Raw genomic sequence first — 15,690 nt, 5'->3', positions numbered from 1 at the left:
CCAGGACTAGACATGACACTTGGGTATTGCTCGTCCCCTCTCCCGCATCCATGATGTTTCTTAAATTTCTACAGATCTGGACTCGGTGTTTCCGGCTGAGCTAATGTCCTGGCTGGGGGTGCCTTCCTTGGCAATATGTAATTTGTGAATGTTAAACACACAAACGAGGGATGATGGATCCCTCTTTCCAAAATGATTCCGAAATCCCTCACCAGGAGGTGGTCACTGGTGACCGGGGTGGGGGAGAACTCAAGGACAATCAGGTGGTGTCCTGGGATAAAGCACCGAGCACGGATCCGCCAGGGATGAAGGCGAGGCATGGAGGGCCCTGGCAGAGGGCAGAGCAGGAGGGCGGGGCCCTGGAGGAGGAACACCCGAGCGCCGGAGCCGCGCTGTGCTCACGAGAGCGCCAGGGAAACACCAGTTAGGCCTGTAAGTAATCGTATTTGTCAGGCAATCTGGGAACCGCAGGCAGACTCCGCGGCGTATGCTGAACGGCCCCCCAGGCTGCTGACCATAAATAAAGCAAATGAGAAGGGAACTGCAAGGAAAGATTTTTCTGCTCATCGTCAGCTCTCTTGATTACAGAGGACAAATTTAGGCCACAACCCCACCAGCAACTTTATAATTAGTCTTACTTTTCAGTAACAGTGTGTATTCCCTTGGCTGGGTCTCCGAGTTCCGGCAGCTTTGGGGGGGTTGGTGTGGGCAATACACGTGGAGCCTTTATTATCCTTTGGGCTGAGTCACAGCCCAGGAATATGTTGAAATTTGCATCGAGTCAGAGAGGAAAACTAAGAAGTGGTGGTGGTTGGGGGGGGGGGCGCTCTGGAATGAAAACACCGTGTTTGTGGCAGGAGCGGTGAAGGTCTAGGTCAGGGGTGGGGAATGTCCGGTCCTCGGGCAGTATAAGGCATGCGAAATCACTTGGTCTGGCCCTGTCAAGGCATTAGGGTGAGTTAATTAATGTCTGACCAAATACAGCAGGCTGATTTTTAAATGGATCCTTTTGTATGGCCCGAGAATGATGTTATAAACATCCATATGGCCCTTGGCAGATAAAAGGGTCCCACCCCTGGCTTTGAGGAATAGCGGGGGTGTCTGCCATTGCGCCTGAATGTGGGCTGCCTTGCGGCGCCATATTTAGAGTGTCACCATTTTCAACGGAGATTATGGAAACTTCCAGAGACCATCGAAGGCAGGTTGACTGAGAGACGGGATGGAAAACCATGAAAATGGGTCAGAATGTCTATGGAGCCGCCGGGAGTGGGAGGACCCTGTGCTCTCCGGGGGATGAGGAAGGACCAGTCTGCAGGTGAGGCGGGACCTCACAATGCACCCCAGAGGGGACCTCCCCGCGGGAGCCAGCATTTCCCAGCTCTCCCTGCAGAGTGAAGACCCAGGAGGCCTGGAGGGGAAGGAAGACGGCCAATAAGGAGACAGCTCCGTTCATGTCCTGTAACGTGCCCTGGACCAGAGCCCATTTCCACCCTACGGTTTCCCTTTGCTGGCATATGCAGACAGGCCTCTTCATGAAAGCAGACTGTGTGCTGGGCTGAGGGTCAGAACATTCGACTGGGACCCAGGAGGGGGACTCAGGCCCTTGTGCTTTCAGGAGCAGCCCGGCTCCCAGGGGCCGAGAATCAGCCCAGTTTTACGGTCAAACTCCTAAAGGGGGAAGTTAACTTGAGGAGCAGGCAACATGGGTTCTGCCAGCTGTTGTCTTCCTGACAGTTGTTCTGCATAACCTGCTTTTCTGTGTTTACAAATGGAAGTATCGGGCCTGAAACGAACATTGTACTGGGGATGAAAACCTTATTAATACACAAACTGCTTTTTAAAATGTCAATCAAGTCTTACCATCCCTGAGAAATAATGACCACGTGAAGGCTGGTACCTTCTATCTTTTAATATCCAAAAGACTAGTATTAAGAGGTGTAAGATGCAATGAGAGAGACATAAAGGACCGATCACCAGTGGCCTCCCACCCCGAGTCTAAGCCAGTGGTCTGCAGTGGCCTCCCTGCACACATGGCCTGGTGCTCCCCTCCTCTCTGACCGCAGGCCTCCTCTCCTACTCCCTCTCCAGCCTCCCGACTCTGCTCCAACCACACTGGCGCTTCCCTTCCTTGGCTTAATAAACACGGCAACATAATCCCACCCCAGGGCCTTTGCACTTGCCGTTCCAGTCCCTCTGCCTGGAGTGCTTTCCCCCAGAGATGCACACACACAGACATTCCTCATTTCCTTCTCATTTTAACTTTATTTGTACACAAGGCCCTCCTCGGCCACACTAGCTAAAATGTCAATCCTGCCCCAACACTGTGTTCTTGTCCTGCTTTGTTACTTTTCTTCTTAGCTTTTCAACTATTATATAGTCCTTTTTTTTTTTAAACGTGTCTACTGTCTCTCTTTCTTTATACTGTAATCTTAATGAAGGTACAGGTCATGTCTGTCCATGGCTGTTACCATAGTAAGCGTGCGTTCAATAAGTATGTGTTGAATGAGTAAACGACCAAGTCCATGGATGTAACTTGTCAGAAAGGGTTGACTCTCTCCCCCACCCACCTCGAAACAAAGATTTCTTCGGGGGTAGCTCTGCTGCTCAACACAAGCATTTCTTTCCATTCTCCTACCTCGGGCTCTTAGCGACAGAGGGTCCAACTCCTTGTCACCAGTACTTGAGTGCTGGCAACTATAAAAGCCGCCTCCACAGAACGGTTCTTAGGTATAATGGCAGAGACCTGGTAGATGCTCCCCGAACCTCCTTCTCCTGCCCGGCTCACAGGTACATGCCCCTCTCAGCCCTGCATCTCAGCGGGGCTGTGTGGCCCGTGGGGTGCAGGCAGGAGTGACGAGTGCCACCTCTAGGCCTGGCCCCTAGACGTTCCTGCCTCTGTCCTCCTGCTCTCGCCTCATTGGCCAGTTGAATAATGAGGACTCAGTGGAGGATTTCAAGGCCCTAAAAGGTGGAGCCAAGGGACAGAAGAAGCCTGGGTCCCTGAATCACCATGTGGATCTGAGTTCCCCTCCCCCACACCACGGAGGACTGCGCCAAGAATGTGAAAGAAGCCTGCGCCATGTGCTAATCCGCTGAGGCTTTGAGGCGGCTTGTTAAAACGGCGGGTGTGACTTACTCCGATATAGACCTCGAGGCCATTATGTTAGTAGTGCCACGACAGCAGCAACGCACTCGGTTATCAGCTAGAGGCACATTCCCCAGAGACCACATCTGCCTTTTCTTAGCTGGACATCCAGCCTCATTGGACTTTTGCAGACGTTATAATGAGCTGCCGACGGTGAGATGAGCGGAGACGGGGAGGAGCCATGACACGTCTTCAGGGACAGCGGATACACATGGCAGCACCGGGTGATTTCTGCAGACAAGCCCGCAGGGACCTACCCAGCGCTGAGCCACTGAAAACTAGCCCTGGCCAGTTTGGCTCAGTGGATAGAGCCTGCGGACTGAAGCGTCCCAGGTTTGATTCCGGTCAAAGGCACATGCCCAGGTTGCAGGCTCAATCCCCAGTACGGGGCATGCAGGAGGCAGCCAATCAATGATTCTCTCTCATCATTGATGTTTCTATCTCTCTCCCCGCTCCCTTCCTCTCTGAAATCAATAAAAATATTAAAAAAAAAAGAAAAGAAAACTCACAGAGGCCATGTTGTCGCCAACGGGCAGGGGGGCTTTTGTGGATAAGGTGACAGCCGCCTGCCTATTCTCCAGGATGTAGCTTTCAATTCAGGTTTTGTGATCGGAAGAGAATTTCTGTACAGACTGAATACAATCCACTCTCAAGGGGTGCTTCTCCACCTTTCACCCGGGTCGGGGAGCCAGCCCAGCCCTGTCCTGCCACACTGCCGGGTCCTGCTCTCTCGGCCCCCGCGGAGCAGAAGTGTTCACATTGGATGGCGATAAACAAGCAAGAAAACACAGGGAAATGTTACCTGCCCAGCCAGCATTTCATATAACAGGACGCCATAGGCCCACCAGTCCACGGACTTCCCGTACGGCTGATAAGCGATTATCTGTGGGAAAACAAACACATCAATTACATTCAGTGGCAAATCAAAAAGCCTGCATTCAGACAGGTAAGTCAGGCATGTTGGCATTCACACGGTTTGCAAATGAGGGGGTGATGATTTGTCTTTGATTTCTATACCAAGGGAAGAACGCCCCTCAAATTGGGCATGCCAAGAACTGTCACCCCACGATTCACCGTCTCAAACCTATTTGGAACTCGTCTTCTGAATCCACCCCCCCAAGACGCCACAGCACTGAGGTCAATTTAATTATCCTCATTGGAGGAAAATATCTGGGCACTGAGTTGGATTTAATTTTTGGAAAAAAGCAGAGGTCATTCAAAGCTTGAGTCTCATAAATAAGATAACCAAATGAAGTAACAGAATTTCATTAAAATAAATTTCATTATCATCATCATCATCATAAAAAAGAAAGAGGAGGAGGAATGACTAAAGTAAAATTTCTAGTTTTCCTGTGTTGCTCACAGAGGTACCATGATATCTGATGAATGAATGAAGTTTAAAAATGCTTTAAAAGAGACATAAAATGTAATATTCGGACCTTGTCCGATCTTGGTTCTAACCAACCAACTGTAAAAAAGAAAGTGGGAACATTTAAATGTGGTCTTGATATCAGGTGATCTTAAGGGGTTACTGTTGATATTGTTAGGCAGGATGAATGGTATGGTGATTAGAGTGTCCTTTTCGGTTAGCCGGCTTGTTAAAACACTGGCTTTACTGCCTCGCAGGCAGGCTGTGCACCTAACACAATCCCCAGGCCCAGGATCACACCCCAGGATTCCAGGTGAAGACATACCAATAGGTACTCGGCAGGACCGTCCTGCCACTTTGCATATGAATTTGACTTAGAAATGTTCCAGGGCATTTTTAAACGTATTTTTATTGATTTCAGAGAGGAAGGGAGAGGGAGAGAGATAGAAACATCGAAGATGAGAGAGAATCATTGATTGGCTACCCCCTGCACGCCCCCTACTGGGGATCAAGTATGCAACCCGGGCACGTGCCCTTGACCAGAATTGAACCTGGATCCTCCAGTCCGCAGGCTGACACTCTATCCACTGAACCAAACCAGGTAGGGCCCAAGGTATTTTTTAAGAAATATATATTTTATTGATTTTTTACAGAGAGGAAGGAAGAGGGATAGAGAGTTAGAAACATCGATGAGAGAGAAACATTGATCAGCTGCCTCCTGCACACCCCCTACTGAGGATGTGCCTGCGACCAAGGTACATGCCCTTGACTAGAATCGAACCTGGGACCCTTCAGTCCACAGGCCGACGCTCTATCCACTGAGCCAAACCAGCTAGGGCCCAAGGTATTTTTTAAAAATATATTTTTATTGATTTCAGAGAGGAATGGAGAGGAAGAGAGAGACAGAAACAGGGGCTTGGGCGGCAGACTTCCTGCAGCACGTGGGAGGCTGAATGTCAGCTGCCAGCACAGACCCAGCAGGGCCGCGGGCCTTCAGTGCACTGCTATCTGTCATCATGATCATTATGGTTATACTAACATGAGCCCACGGCTTGGGGGTGTGTCGGGATGTTATAAATGGCTTCCTGTCTTATAAAACTGATGAGAAAGAATCATTGATTGGCTGCCTCCTGCATGCCTCCTACTGGGGATCGAGCCCGAAACGCTGGCATGTGCCCTGACCAGGAATTGAACCGTTCACAGGTCGATGCTCAACCACTGAGTCACGCCTGCCGGGCCCACACATTTTTTTATTGGCCCACACTCCCTGCCTGTCTGCCCATCCCTGTTGCTTTAAGGCAGCGCTGCCATTTCTCCCAGTGGGATGCGAGGCACAGCCTGTGGCTCACTTCAGTGCAGGCGACGACAAGAGGGTCGGGGTTTGGACGGGGTGTCTCTGTGGCTTATTCCTCGACAAGAAAACTACACACAAAGGGGCCCACGAGGGGGCCGTCACTGCTTTTTAAAACGGCATTTGTTCTTTTCTGAAAACTTGGAAAACACACACACGAAGCACTAAAACCCCGGCCAAAATGAGTCTCTGGTCATTACCTAGTGACCCGAAATGATGTCCCTCCAGGGCCCTGACAGGAAACCCCTGGACCACCACCTGTCCTGGCCAAGTTGAAGCACAGAAACTGCCTTTGGGAGAATGAAAGTGCGCCCGCCGAGCACTTACCACCCGCCCGATGCTCTCCACGCGTTTTGTATAACCCGATGAGACAGCAATGACGTTGTTCCCATTTTACAGGTGAGAAAACCGAGGGGTAAGCGTTTGGGAGACTTGCCTGAGCCCATCAGTTAACAGGTGGTGCTCAGAATAGCGACAAATTTGTTTTAAAAATACGATTTATGGCTTTCAAAGATATGTAATCACTCCTACTGGGATTAACAAAATATTCATCAAAGGGCTTTGAGGATTAAAGAGATCTGAAATCATTATTTCACTTTAGTATCTATATTTGAAAAGTACATGAATGAAATCTGTTCTTATAACTATATTAAAAGCAGTCCCTGTGATCTATTTTTAACAATCGGTGTTTTACTAGTAGTGTTTTTTTTTTTTAATCTTCACCTGAGGATATGTTTATTGATTTTAGAGAGAAGAGAAGGAGGGAAGAAGGGAAGTAGAGAGGGAGGGAGAGAGGGAGAGAGAGAGAGAGAAATATTGATGTGTGAGAGAAATATCAATTGGTTGCCTCCCACAACCTCGGTATGTGCCCTGACTGGGAATTGAACCGCAATATTTTGGTGTACAGGATGACACTCTAACCAGCTGCTGTGGGAGGAGCCGGCCTCGGGCTCATCTGCCCCCATCGGGGCAGGTGTCTCTGGCACTTGTGGGCCAATGGAGGCTTCCAGCCAAGCCCGGCGTGGGGGTGGGGAGCTGCCTGACGTCCTGAAACCCCAGGCAAGGGGCTGCCATGGCAATTTGGCTTCTCACAGCAGAGGACCTCACGGAAGGAGAGGCTGGCTTGGCGAGGGGCTCGGGCGGCAGACTTCCTGCAGCACGTGGGAGGCTGAACGTCAGCTGCCAGCACAGACCCAGCAGGACCGCGGGCCTTTAGTGCACTGCTCTCTGTCATCATGATCATTATGGTTATACTAACATGAACCCACGGCTTGGGGGTGTGTCGGATGTTATAAATGGCTGCCTGTCTTATAAAACTGAGCTATGCAGGAGCTTTCTCCCTGCCTGGGCGCAGGACCAGGAATGCAAGGGGCTGGGGGCAGCCTCGAGTCTCTTGCCCGGCCCAAGGCCCACAGTGGCAGGAAGACGTCACTCTAAGGCCGTCCACCCTTCCCCGCTCGGCCGGGCTACACACTGGAAGGCCTCCCCAGCCAGGATGGGACTGTGAAAGCTTTCTGTTTTTTTTAAAATATATTTTTATTGATTTCAGAGAGGAAGGGAGAGGGAGAGAGAGATAGAAACATCAATGATGAGAGAGAATCATTGATTGGTTGCCTCCTGCACGCCCCACACTGGGGATTGAGCCCAAAACCTGGGCATATGTCCTGACTAGGAATCCAACCATGACCTCCTGGTTCATAGGTTGATGTTCAGCCACTGAGCCACACCGGTTCGACTGCAGAAGCTTCTTGCAAGCACGGGGCAGCTCGGTGAGGACTGAGATGCTGCCGGCGACGGCAGGCATGAGGGTCACCAAGGTCACCATGACCTTCACCAGCTCTGTGACTTATTCAGCCCTCACAGGACCTGACAAGGCAGGGGCATCCCACTTCACAGATGAGCGCACAAGGCACAGAGAGGTTAAGGAGCTCGCTCAGGGTTGCACAGCTAGTAAGTGGCAAAGCCATTATGGGCAAAACTCAATCCTCAGAGTTGTACTTTGAGGAGGGTACTATGATCACCCCCATTTTACAGACGGCACCCCAAGTTCTTACAAGAGCAGCACGACAGCCTGAATTCACTGCGCTACGATGAAGAGAAAGCGCCTGGAGTCACACAGGAGGTGTCCCTCAGGGCGGACACTCAGCGTGGGGCTAGGATACAGCCGACCCCATCAGCCTGGTCAGGGGCACTGTCACCGGCCCTCCTCTCTCGTCAAGTGGGCCTCAAACTCCGTCACCCCAGCCCTTGTCTCTGGTTTCCCTGGGGCGGCAGGTGATGGGCTGGTGCTCGGGAAGCACAGGCAGGACTCACAGCGTGGTCACCACTCCTCCTCGGACAGAGAGTTGCTCAAAATGCTAGCTGTTGCCCAGCTGGCGTGGCTCAGTGGTTGAGCGTCAACCCATGAACCAGGAGGTCACGGTTCAATTCCCGGTCAGGGCACATGCCTGGGTTGTGGGCTTGATCCCCAGCGTGGGATCTGCAGGAGGCAGCCAATCAATGATTCTCTCTCATCATTGATGTTTCTAACTCTCTCTCCCTCTCCATTCCTCTCTGAAATCAATAAAAAAATATTTAATAAAAATGCTAGCTGTGCATCCCAACAGACTCACTACTTAAGCGGCGGAGGAATGGGCTGGGAGCCAGCGATACATTTGGGCCTGAAAGAGCTTGATTCTCGGACATAAAGATTTTCCAGAACTGGGCGGTCTCCCAGTCCAGGGGTCTGTATAGAGGCCCTCGATAATGGAGCAATCAGCGAGACACCGGGCGGGAATTGCCACTGAGGCACCAGGCAACCATGTTCAGCCACAAGAATTTTTACAACATGCAACACCTGATGATTCTCCCCTTAGATTGTCAAATAAAAACCGGACAACAGCCAATGCAATAATAGCTATGTGGTGTGAATGAATCAAAATTATATGTATTTCTTTTTGTCAGATAGGAAAAACATTTTTTTGGTGTGCCGCAGAGTTTTGGTGACTAGTTTATGTGGCACGAGATGGAAAGGGTTGGAAATCGCTGCACTAGGGCCACAGGCCAGGGTCCCGGCCCTGCCACTTGCGACCTGTGAGCCATGGACAGGTCACCTCGCCGCTATAGTCCCCTTGTCCTCATCTGTAAACAGGGATGATACCACTCCCCTCAGAGGACACTGTCAGAGTTAAACAAGATGACAGGTGTCAGGGTGTGGTACATACCAGGAAGTGAGCAAATGTTGGTGATCTCTCTCAAGAGATGATGACACCCAGCCCCTCCTCCCCATTGCAATTTTGAAAAATAAAAGATGAGCTAGAATGCAGACAGCTCTGACCCATTTTTACAGGATTCACACGAATCCCGAACGAGGGGCCAATTGATGCAGCCCCCGAAACGGGGAGTGAAGAGCGATCAGGCACTGTCGGGTTCTGGACAAGGAATGGAGCCGCTCATTTGCACTCGGGAGGGAGGGAGGCCTTCTCTGGGCAGCAGCTCAGCCACATCCACAGCCCCTCCTCTCAGGATCACAGCCACCCCAGGACGATCCCATCAGCCCCGGGTTCGAGCCCATGTCCGCCCGGAACTGGGGCTGTGGGAAAAATGAATGACTCTCTGCACGTTAGGTTCATCATCTGGAAAATAGGACCAATGACACCACCTCTGCAGAGCTGACCCAAGGATGAAGGAGAGAAAACCAACAAGGCGCTTGCTCTGGGTCTGCGCGTCCACAGAGAGGCAGCGTCCCACAGGAGCTGGAGGGAGAGCCTATATGAGCAAGGACCTGAAGCAGTTGTTTTGTGAACCCCGGGACTGCAGGGGGCCTCCTGAAGAGCAGGGCGGAGCTGATTAAGCTCTGAGGCTGGGGGTGGGGGGTAGGGTGGGGGTGGGAGGGTAAGGTGGGGGTGGGGGGGGGGACTGGGAGGCAGTTAAAGAGCTGCGAGCAGACAACTGAGTATACAAGCTGATGGAGCTGATGCACTCGGTGCAATTCCTTGAAATGACCTGGGGAGAGTTACACAATTTAAGGAGGAACCCAAGGAAAAGCCTGGCCTCGGCCCTTTAAATATTTCTGGGCGGGTGAGCGCCGCTTCACTTCTCTTGCGAAGTGGTCACTGGCTCGTGACCTCCATGGAGGAAACTGGCCTTTGACAGAAAGAGAGGCGCCCTTCGGTTTATCATCCTCTTTCTTCAATCAGTGCTTTCCTGGCTCGCGCCCTCGCGGGTGTGTGGGGGGCGTGTGGGGCCGTGATTCAGAGGCGCGGATCCCAGGGTGGCCGGAGCCGCCTGGCCTCTCTCCACCTCATTTCCCTGCTCTTCTCCGTCTGCCAAGTAATTTACTGCCTGGCTGCCTGGCTGCGGGCACCGCCTGAGTCTCTTTCTCATTTAACTTTTACTCCTGTTATCCTCTGTCCCTCTCTACAACCCTTTCCCCCACGGCCAGGAAAGGTCTCGAGATGCCAACCCTGGGGGCACTTTGGCTGTCTGGGGGACCCGGGCTGATGTCCCGCCAACCTTCGGGCACTCAGGGTCCCCAGCTGTCCTCTGCACTCCGTCCCCTGCCATCTGCCTCAGCCCCTGGCAGCCATGGGAACCACCCTTCCAACAGCAGCTTCCAAGCCTGCAGCTCTGCTCCTGGTCTCCTGTGCCACAGCCGCACCTTGGAAGGCAGCATGCCGCATCCAGTGGTCCCAAAGGCATCTGCCTGCAGGGCGGGGCTCCAGATCCTGGGGCGGGGTTCCAGACCCGGGGGCGGGGCCTCAGACCCGGGGCCTCAGACCCGGGGGCGGGACTCGGCAAGGAAGGAGGCACAGGTTCTGCTGTGTGGAGCAGATAAGAAACAAATACCTCAGTGCATCAGCAGCTGATGAGTGCCTCGAAGGGATGCAGGACCACAGGGTCAGGGTGTGGGCGGGGCTGGAGGTTTGCAGTTTTAAACAGGGTGGTCAGGAAAGGTGGCCTCCCCGAGGGGACATCTGAGCTGAGGCTGGAAGGAGGTGAGGGAGGGAGCCACGCGGACACCTAAGGTCAGGACATCCCAGGTGGACGCTACAGCCTCCTGGTTCTCTGCCTCTGTGTACACCTCTTGTCTTCTCTTTCCCTCCCGTCCCTGATATGTGGCTCTTCCAGATGGGACCCTTGACCCTCCAGAAGAGAGGTCACAGTTGATGGTCCATTGGCTGAATCTTACCTGGAGGCCTTTCTCTTAATAGATACCAGAGTCAACTTGAACCATTAGGCAGATGTGATATAAAGATGCAGACTCCTGCAGCTGTCATGGGCAATGCTGGGCTGGAAGGACAGGTCGTCAGCTCTAAACTCATCCGGCTCCCACTCTCCCAGGGGTTTACACCTCTGCTTGTGGCTGGCCGGCCACGGGGTGGCCAAGGTGCCCGCAGACTTCTCCTGGCCATTTCAGCCGTGTTGGAGGTGCCACCTCTTCCTGGCAAGGGGAATACTGTCTCGCCACGTCTCTAAACCCACGTGTCTCTAAACCCAGACAGTATTTCTAACTGCCCCCAGCCCCAGCCTCCTCCCAGGTCCCTTCTGGGCTCTCCTTTCCCGCCCAGCGTGCCCAGGCACTTAGGAGGCACTTGCTAAACACCCGACTAATGGGTGCCACGTGAGGGAGAGGGACTCAGTGTTGCTGGTTCACCCTTGGCTTCTGAGGGACCTGCTTGGTCTTAACAGCTGCAGTGAGATCCCAAGTCACCGACCGCATTACAGGTGCCGGGGGCCGCCCCTGACTCAGGGCTCTGACTGCCGTTCAGGTGGAGGAATGTGCAACTTGGGTCACATCTGGAACGGCCACATGTGCAACGTGGCCTAAAGGATGTCAAAGAAAAGATGGGCTATCACATCTGAGCGCACTGTCACTCCGGGAGTTTTCTCCTACTTCTGGAGATGGGGCAAACATCTGGAAAGACTCCATACATGGGCTCTGGAGCCAGACTGTCTTGGGCCCTAATCCCACCTTTGCATGTTACCAGCTGTGTGACCTCGGGCAGGTCACTTAACGCCTGCACATGCAGGAAATGTGACACGGCAGAAGACAGTCACTGCATCGCGGCTTACATCCTTCGTGTGTGGTCTAACGCCCCCTCCACAGGCTGCAAGGGAGCATTCCACGCGGCGCATTTTCAGAAAGCCTCGCTCCCGTCCCACGGGAGGGACGCGAAGGTCCACCAGCCGGAGGCACATGCTCTTCCTGCTGCTTCTCTCTCTTCCGGAAAAGGGTGAGGCGAGGAACCAGAGTCTGGTCCGTGGCTGGGGGACAGGCTGATTTGCAGCTGGCTCTCAGACACCCACATCACTGACTTCCCGGTGGGGGATGAAGTCCAGATAGAGTGTCTGTGTGGCCTTGTCAAGGACTCTCACTGACCCGGAGAATTCTTTCCAGGTCAAAGCAAAGGGAGCTTTCAAGTTGGAATCACTTGGGTTTTTATTGTTATTCTTCACCTGAGGATATTTTTTCCATTGATTTTTACAGTGGAAGGGAGGGAGGAGAAAGAGAGAGAGAGAGAGAGAGAGAGAGAGACAGACATAGATCTGTTGGCCTCCCGGATGCACCCTGATAAGGGCCGGGGATAGAACCTGAAACCCAGGTAGTCGCCCTTGCCCAGAAACTGGACCCGAGACCCTTCAGTGTGCGGCCGGTGCTCTAACCACTGAACACATGGGCATGGCCAGGAATTACTTTCTGATTAGTGCCCCTTACGCGGGCGACCATCTCAACTCCAAAATCACACCTGATGGCGACCTTTTGCGCCATAGCTCCTCTCCCCGGTTGAGGAGATGCTATGGTCTAATCCATTTCAAGGTTTCTGAACAAACAGCCATAACTATTTAAGCCTCTGCTTTGCCTATTAAGGGAAATGCCATCTAAGATAATTATTTTGCCTCCACCTGACAGAACAATTTACACAGAGGACAGGAGAATGTTAACCTTTTACCCAATTCAGAAACCTCGACCCTAGATGGTCTTTCTCCCCCCCACAATGACCCCTGGGGGCCCTTCGGAGGAGAACGCTGGCCGAAGGGGAAACAACCGCCAGCCACTATTGATTGAGCTCCCAGAGCAGCACCGCTCAGTTCTCAATGAAGGCTGACTGGAACCTAAACCCATCTCGGTTTCTGCTCGTCTGCACGGGGCTCCCCTCCCCTAAGCTGTAAGCACCCTGAGGTCAGGGCCCTCATCTGATATCGCCCTGCACCCTGGTGGCACCGGTCGCCCAGGAAAGCATGCGCAGTGCTCTCTGAACACGTGACTCCCTGCGGTGTGAGCAGCATTTAGTGTGGTGGGAGTGCAAAGGTCTGGAGGCGGTCCAGGGGTGGACGCCTGACTCCAGCATCTCTTAGTAAGGAGGCCTCAGACCATTCCTGACCCTGCAGGCGCCTGCCCTGCAACCGGGGCCTGATGTTACGTCCCTTACAGGGCTGGGTATGGGATCGGAGGGAAGTGTGTAAGGTGTTTGGCACGTAGTAGACACTCGATGAACAGAGGGCTTTCTTTGTTCTTGCTTGTGCAGTGAGTGTAAGGAGAGGAATGAGGCTTGCGGAAACGGACGGTACTTAAGGCCAGCCCATGCTATCTACCGGGTATTACGAGGCCCAAAGTAGCATCCCCCTCTGAGGGTGTGTTCCCAGCATCCCTCTCTCTGAGGGCACATTCCCAGCATCCCTCTCTCTCTAGGGCAGTGATGGCGAACCTCTGACACGCGAACTCATTTTTTTGGTTGATTTTTCTTTGTTAAATGGCATTTAAATATATAAAATAAATATCAAAAATATAAATATTTGTTTTACTATGGTTGCAAATATCAAAAAATTTCTATATGTGACACGGCACCAGAGTTAAGTTAGGGTTTTTCAAAATGCTGACACGCCGAGCTAAAAAGGTTCGCCATCACTGCTCTAGGGTGTGTTCCCAGCATCCCTCTCTCTGAGGGCGTGTTCCCAGCATCCCTCTCTCTGCCAGGTGTCCTTAGGATCCCTCCGTCTGAAAGCTTGTTCCCAGGTTCTTAGCATGACATGGCCCGGGGGTGGGGTGGGGGGGTATTTCTACTGTAAGATCTTGCTATTCATGTTTGAAAATAGGGCTACTTAAGCTCATGTTATGCCTGGGGATACTAATATGTGAGCTCTTTTGGGAAAAAAATCCCAATAAATTACTCATCAAATAACATAATGCCTTTGCCCATGTAATTCAGAGTTTAAGTTTCTAAAAATATAGTCTAACTCTACGTTTCCACATGCTCTAGGAATATAACCAACAAGAAGCCCTTAACAAAGGAACATGCATCAGTTTCCCTTCCGGAATAATGGCCACTCCTGGGGGTTGACTAGGTGCCAAGCATCGTGTTAGGCACTGGAGTCCTGACAGCAATGCTGCACGGAGCTTATCCTTCTCCCAGCTCGCCCTGCGGAAACGGGTTCCGAGAGGGCAAGGAGCTGGCCCGAGGTCCCACAGCCTGTACATAAGAGGCAGGACGGAAGCTCACCGGGGTCTGACTTCTACACTCATATCCCTCCCACTGTCCCGACTGCCTCCGAGAGAAATACCGGGGACGCTGTGTTGACTAAATACCACAAAGCCGTCACCAGCTGCCACAGACAGCCGAGGGCCGGCCTGACTCTGAACCACCCCCTTGCAGCTGCGGGAGCTCGCCGGGAAGCGACGGTCCACCCGCGGGCTGTGTGTGGGCAGAGCTGGCTGCACGGCGCCTGGGTACAGCCCAGGAAGAAAAGCACTCCACACGCAGCATCAGGAAGACAAAGCAGCGCGGCCTCGGCTGTCAGCACACAAACCTCAGAGCCACTCTGCTCAGAGCCACACGGGTGCGTCCGTCCCAGAATAAACACACAGTCAATGCCCACGTGCCCTTTAAGCACTAATCACTCCGATTTCCCGAAAAAGCCAGGGCCGGAACCACCTTCTGACCCAGTTTTCCCATGAAGAACATGCTGACAAGCCAGAGCCCTCCTTCCCTGCCCCAGCTTCTTAAGTTGTTTGGACCGTGACCACGAAACTGTGCAACTGGCTTACCCACGCACATAGGAGAGCAAAGATCCAAAAACGAGGCGTGCACCGACCAGGTGGCACGAGCGTGCGAGTCTCTACTTCCTGTTCTGCTGTGTAGTGCGTTCTGCCGTCACAGGCCCACACAGTAACTCGAGGACGGCTCCGCACCCCAGCAGGGAGCAGTGGCTGCAGTGTGAAGGCGCTGGTCTAGGAAACAGGAGAATGGGGGTCCCTACCTCCGGGGCGATGTAATCTGGAGTCCCACAGAAGGTTCTGGTCGTGACGCCGTCCATCATGTGCTCCTTGCACATCCCGAAGTCGGCGATCTTGATGTGCCCCTCCGAGTCCAGCATGACGTTGTCTAACTTCAGGTCCCTGCAGGGAAGGGCACAGCGTCAGCGCCCTGCCCATGGTGGCGTGTGGAGCACGGTTCGCTCTGCAGCTACTGAGGCGCATATCTGACAAGCTGCCACCTCAACAGCACATGAACTACAAGTACCAGGGGAGTCGGGACCAGAAACTACTATTTTTTTTATCCCCAGAGCCTAATACACACAGTGCCCAGGATACAGCAAGTTCTTAATGGATGGATGTTGAATGAACAACTAAATCGCCGAACTAGTGAGTCCCCAACCATTGGCTGCACAAGGGAATCACCAGAGATTCCGAGTTAGCAGATCTGGGACAGGCCAGTCGTCCGATTTAGTTGCATCCCACGCAGAAGGGTCTGACCAGGTGTGCAGACCACAGGTACAGCACCACCCCATGGGTCCCACACGTGTCCCCTCTCCTGCCTCGGACCACAGGCCCTTTCCATCTCTCTC

At 52.8% G+C, this 15,690-nt stretch overlaps 1 protein-coding gene across 7 annotated transcripts in view; it reads right to left on the bottom strand.

Annotated features, from left to right (window-relative positions):
• The window catches only part of PRKCA (protein kinase C alpha), a 277,132-nt gene that overhangs the window by 16,848 nt on the left and 244,594 nt on the right, over positions 1-15,690 (bottom strand). For all 7 annotated transcript variants that reach the window (XM_006092426.3, XM_023756965.1, XM_023756964.1 and 4 more), the window contains 2 exons: positions 15,103-15,241; positions 3,948-4,028 (listed from right to left, as the gene is read on the bottom strand). In XM_006092426.3, the coding sequence (XP_006092488.1) occupies positions 3,948-4,028; positions 15,103-15,241 (220 nt within the window). The remainder of the gene's footprint in view (positions 1-3,947; positions 4,029-15,102; positions 15,242-15,690) is intronic.

The sequence above is a fragment of the Myotis lucifugus genome, unplaced genomic scaffold (genome assembly GCF_000147115.1).
Source record: "Myotis lucifugus unplaced genomic scaffold, Myoluc2.0 scaffold_100, whole genome shotgun sequence".
Lineage (NCBI taxonomy): Eukaryota > Metazoa > Chordata > Mammalia > Chiroptera > Vespertilionidae > Myotis > Myotis lucifugus.
Note: the sequence above shows the minus strand (reverse complement) of the source record. Positions and strands in the feature narration are given on the sequence as shown.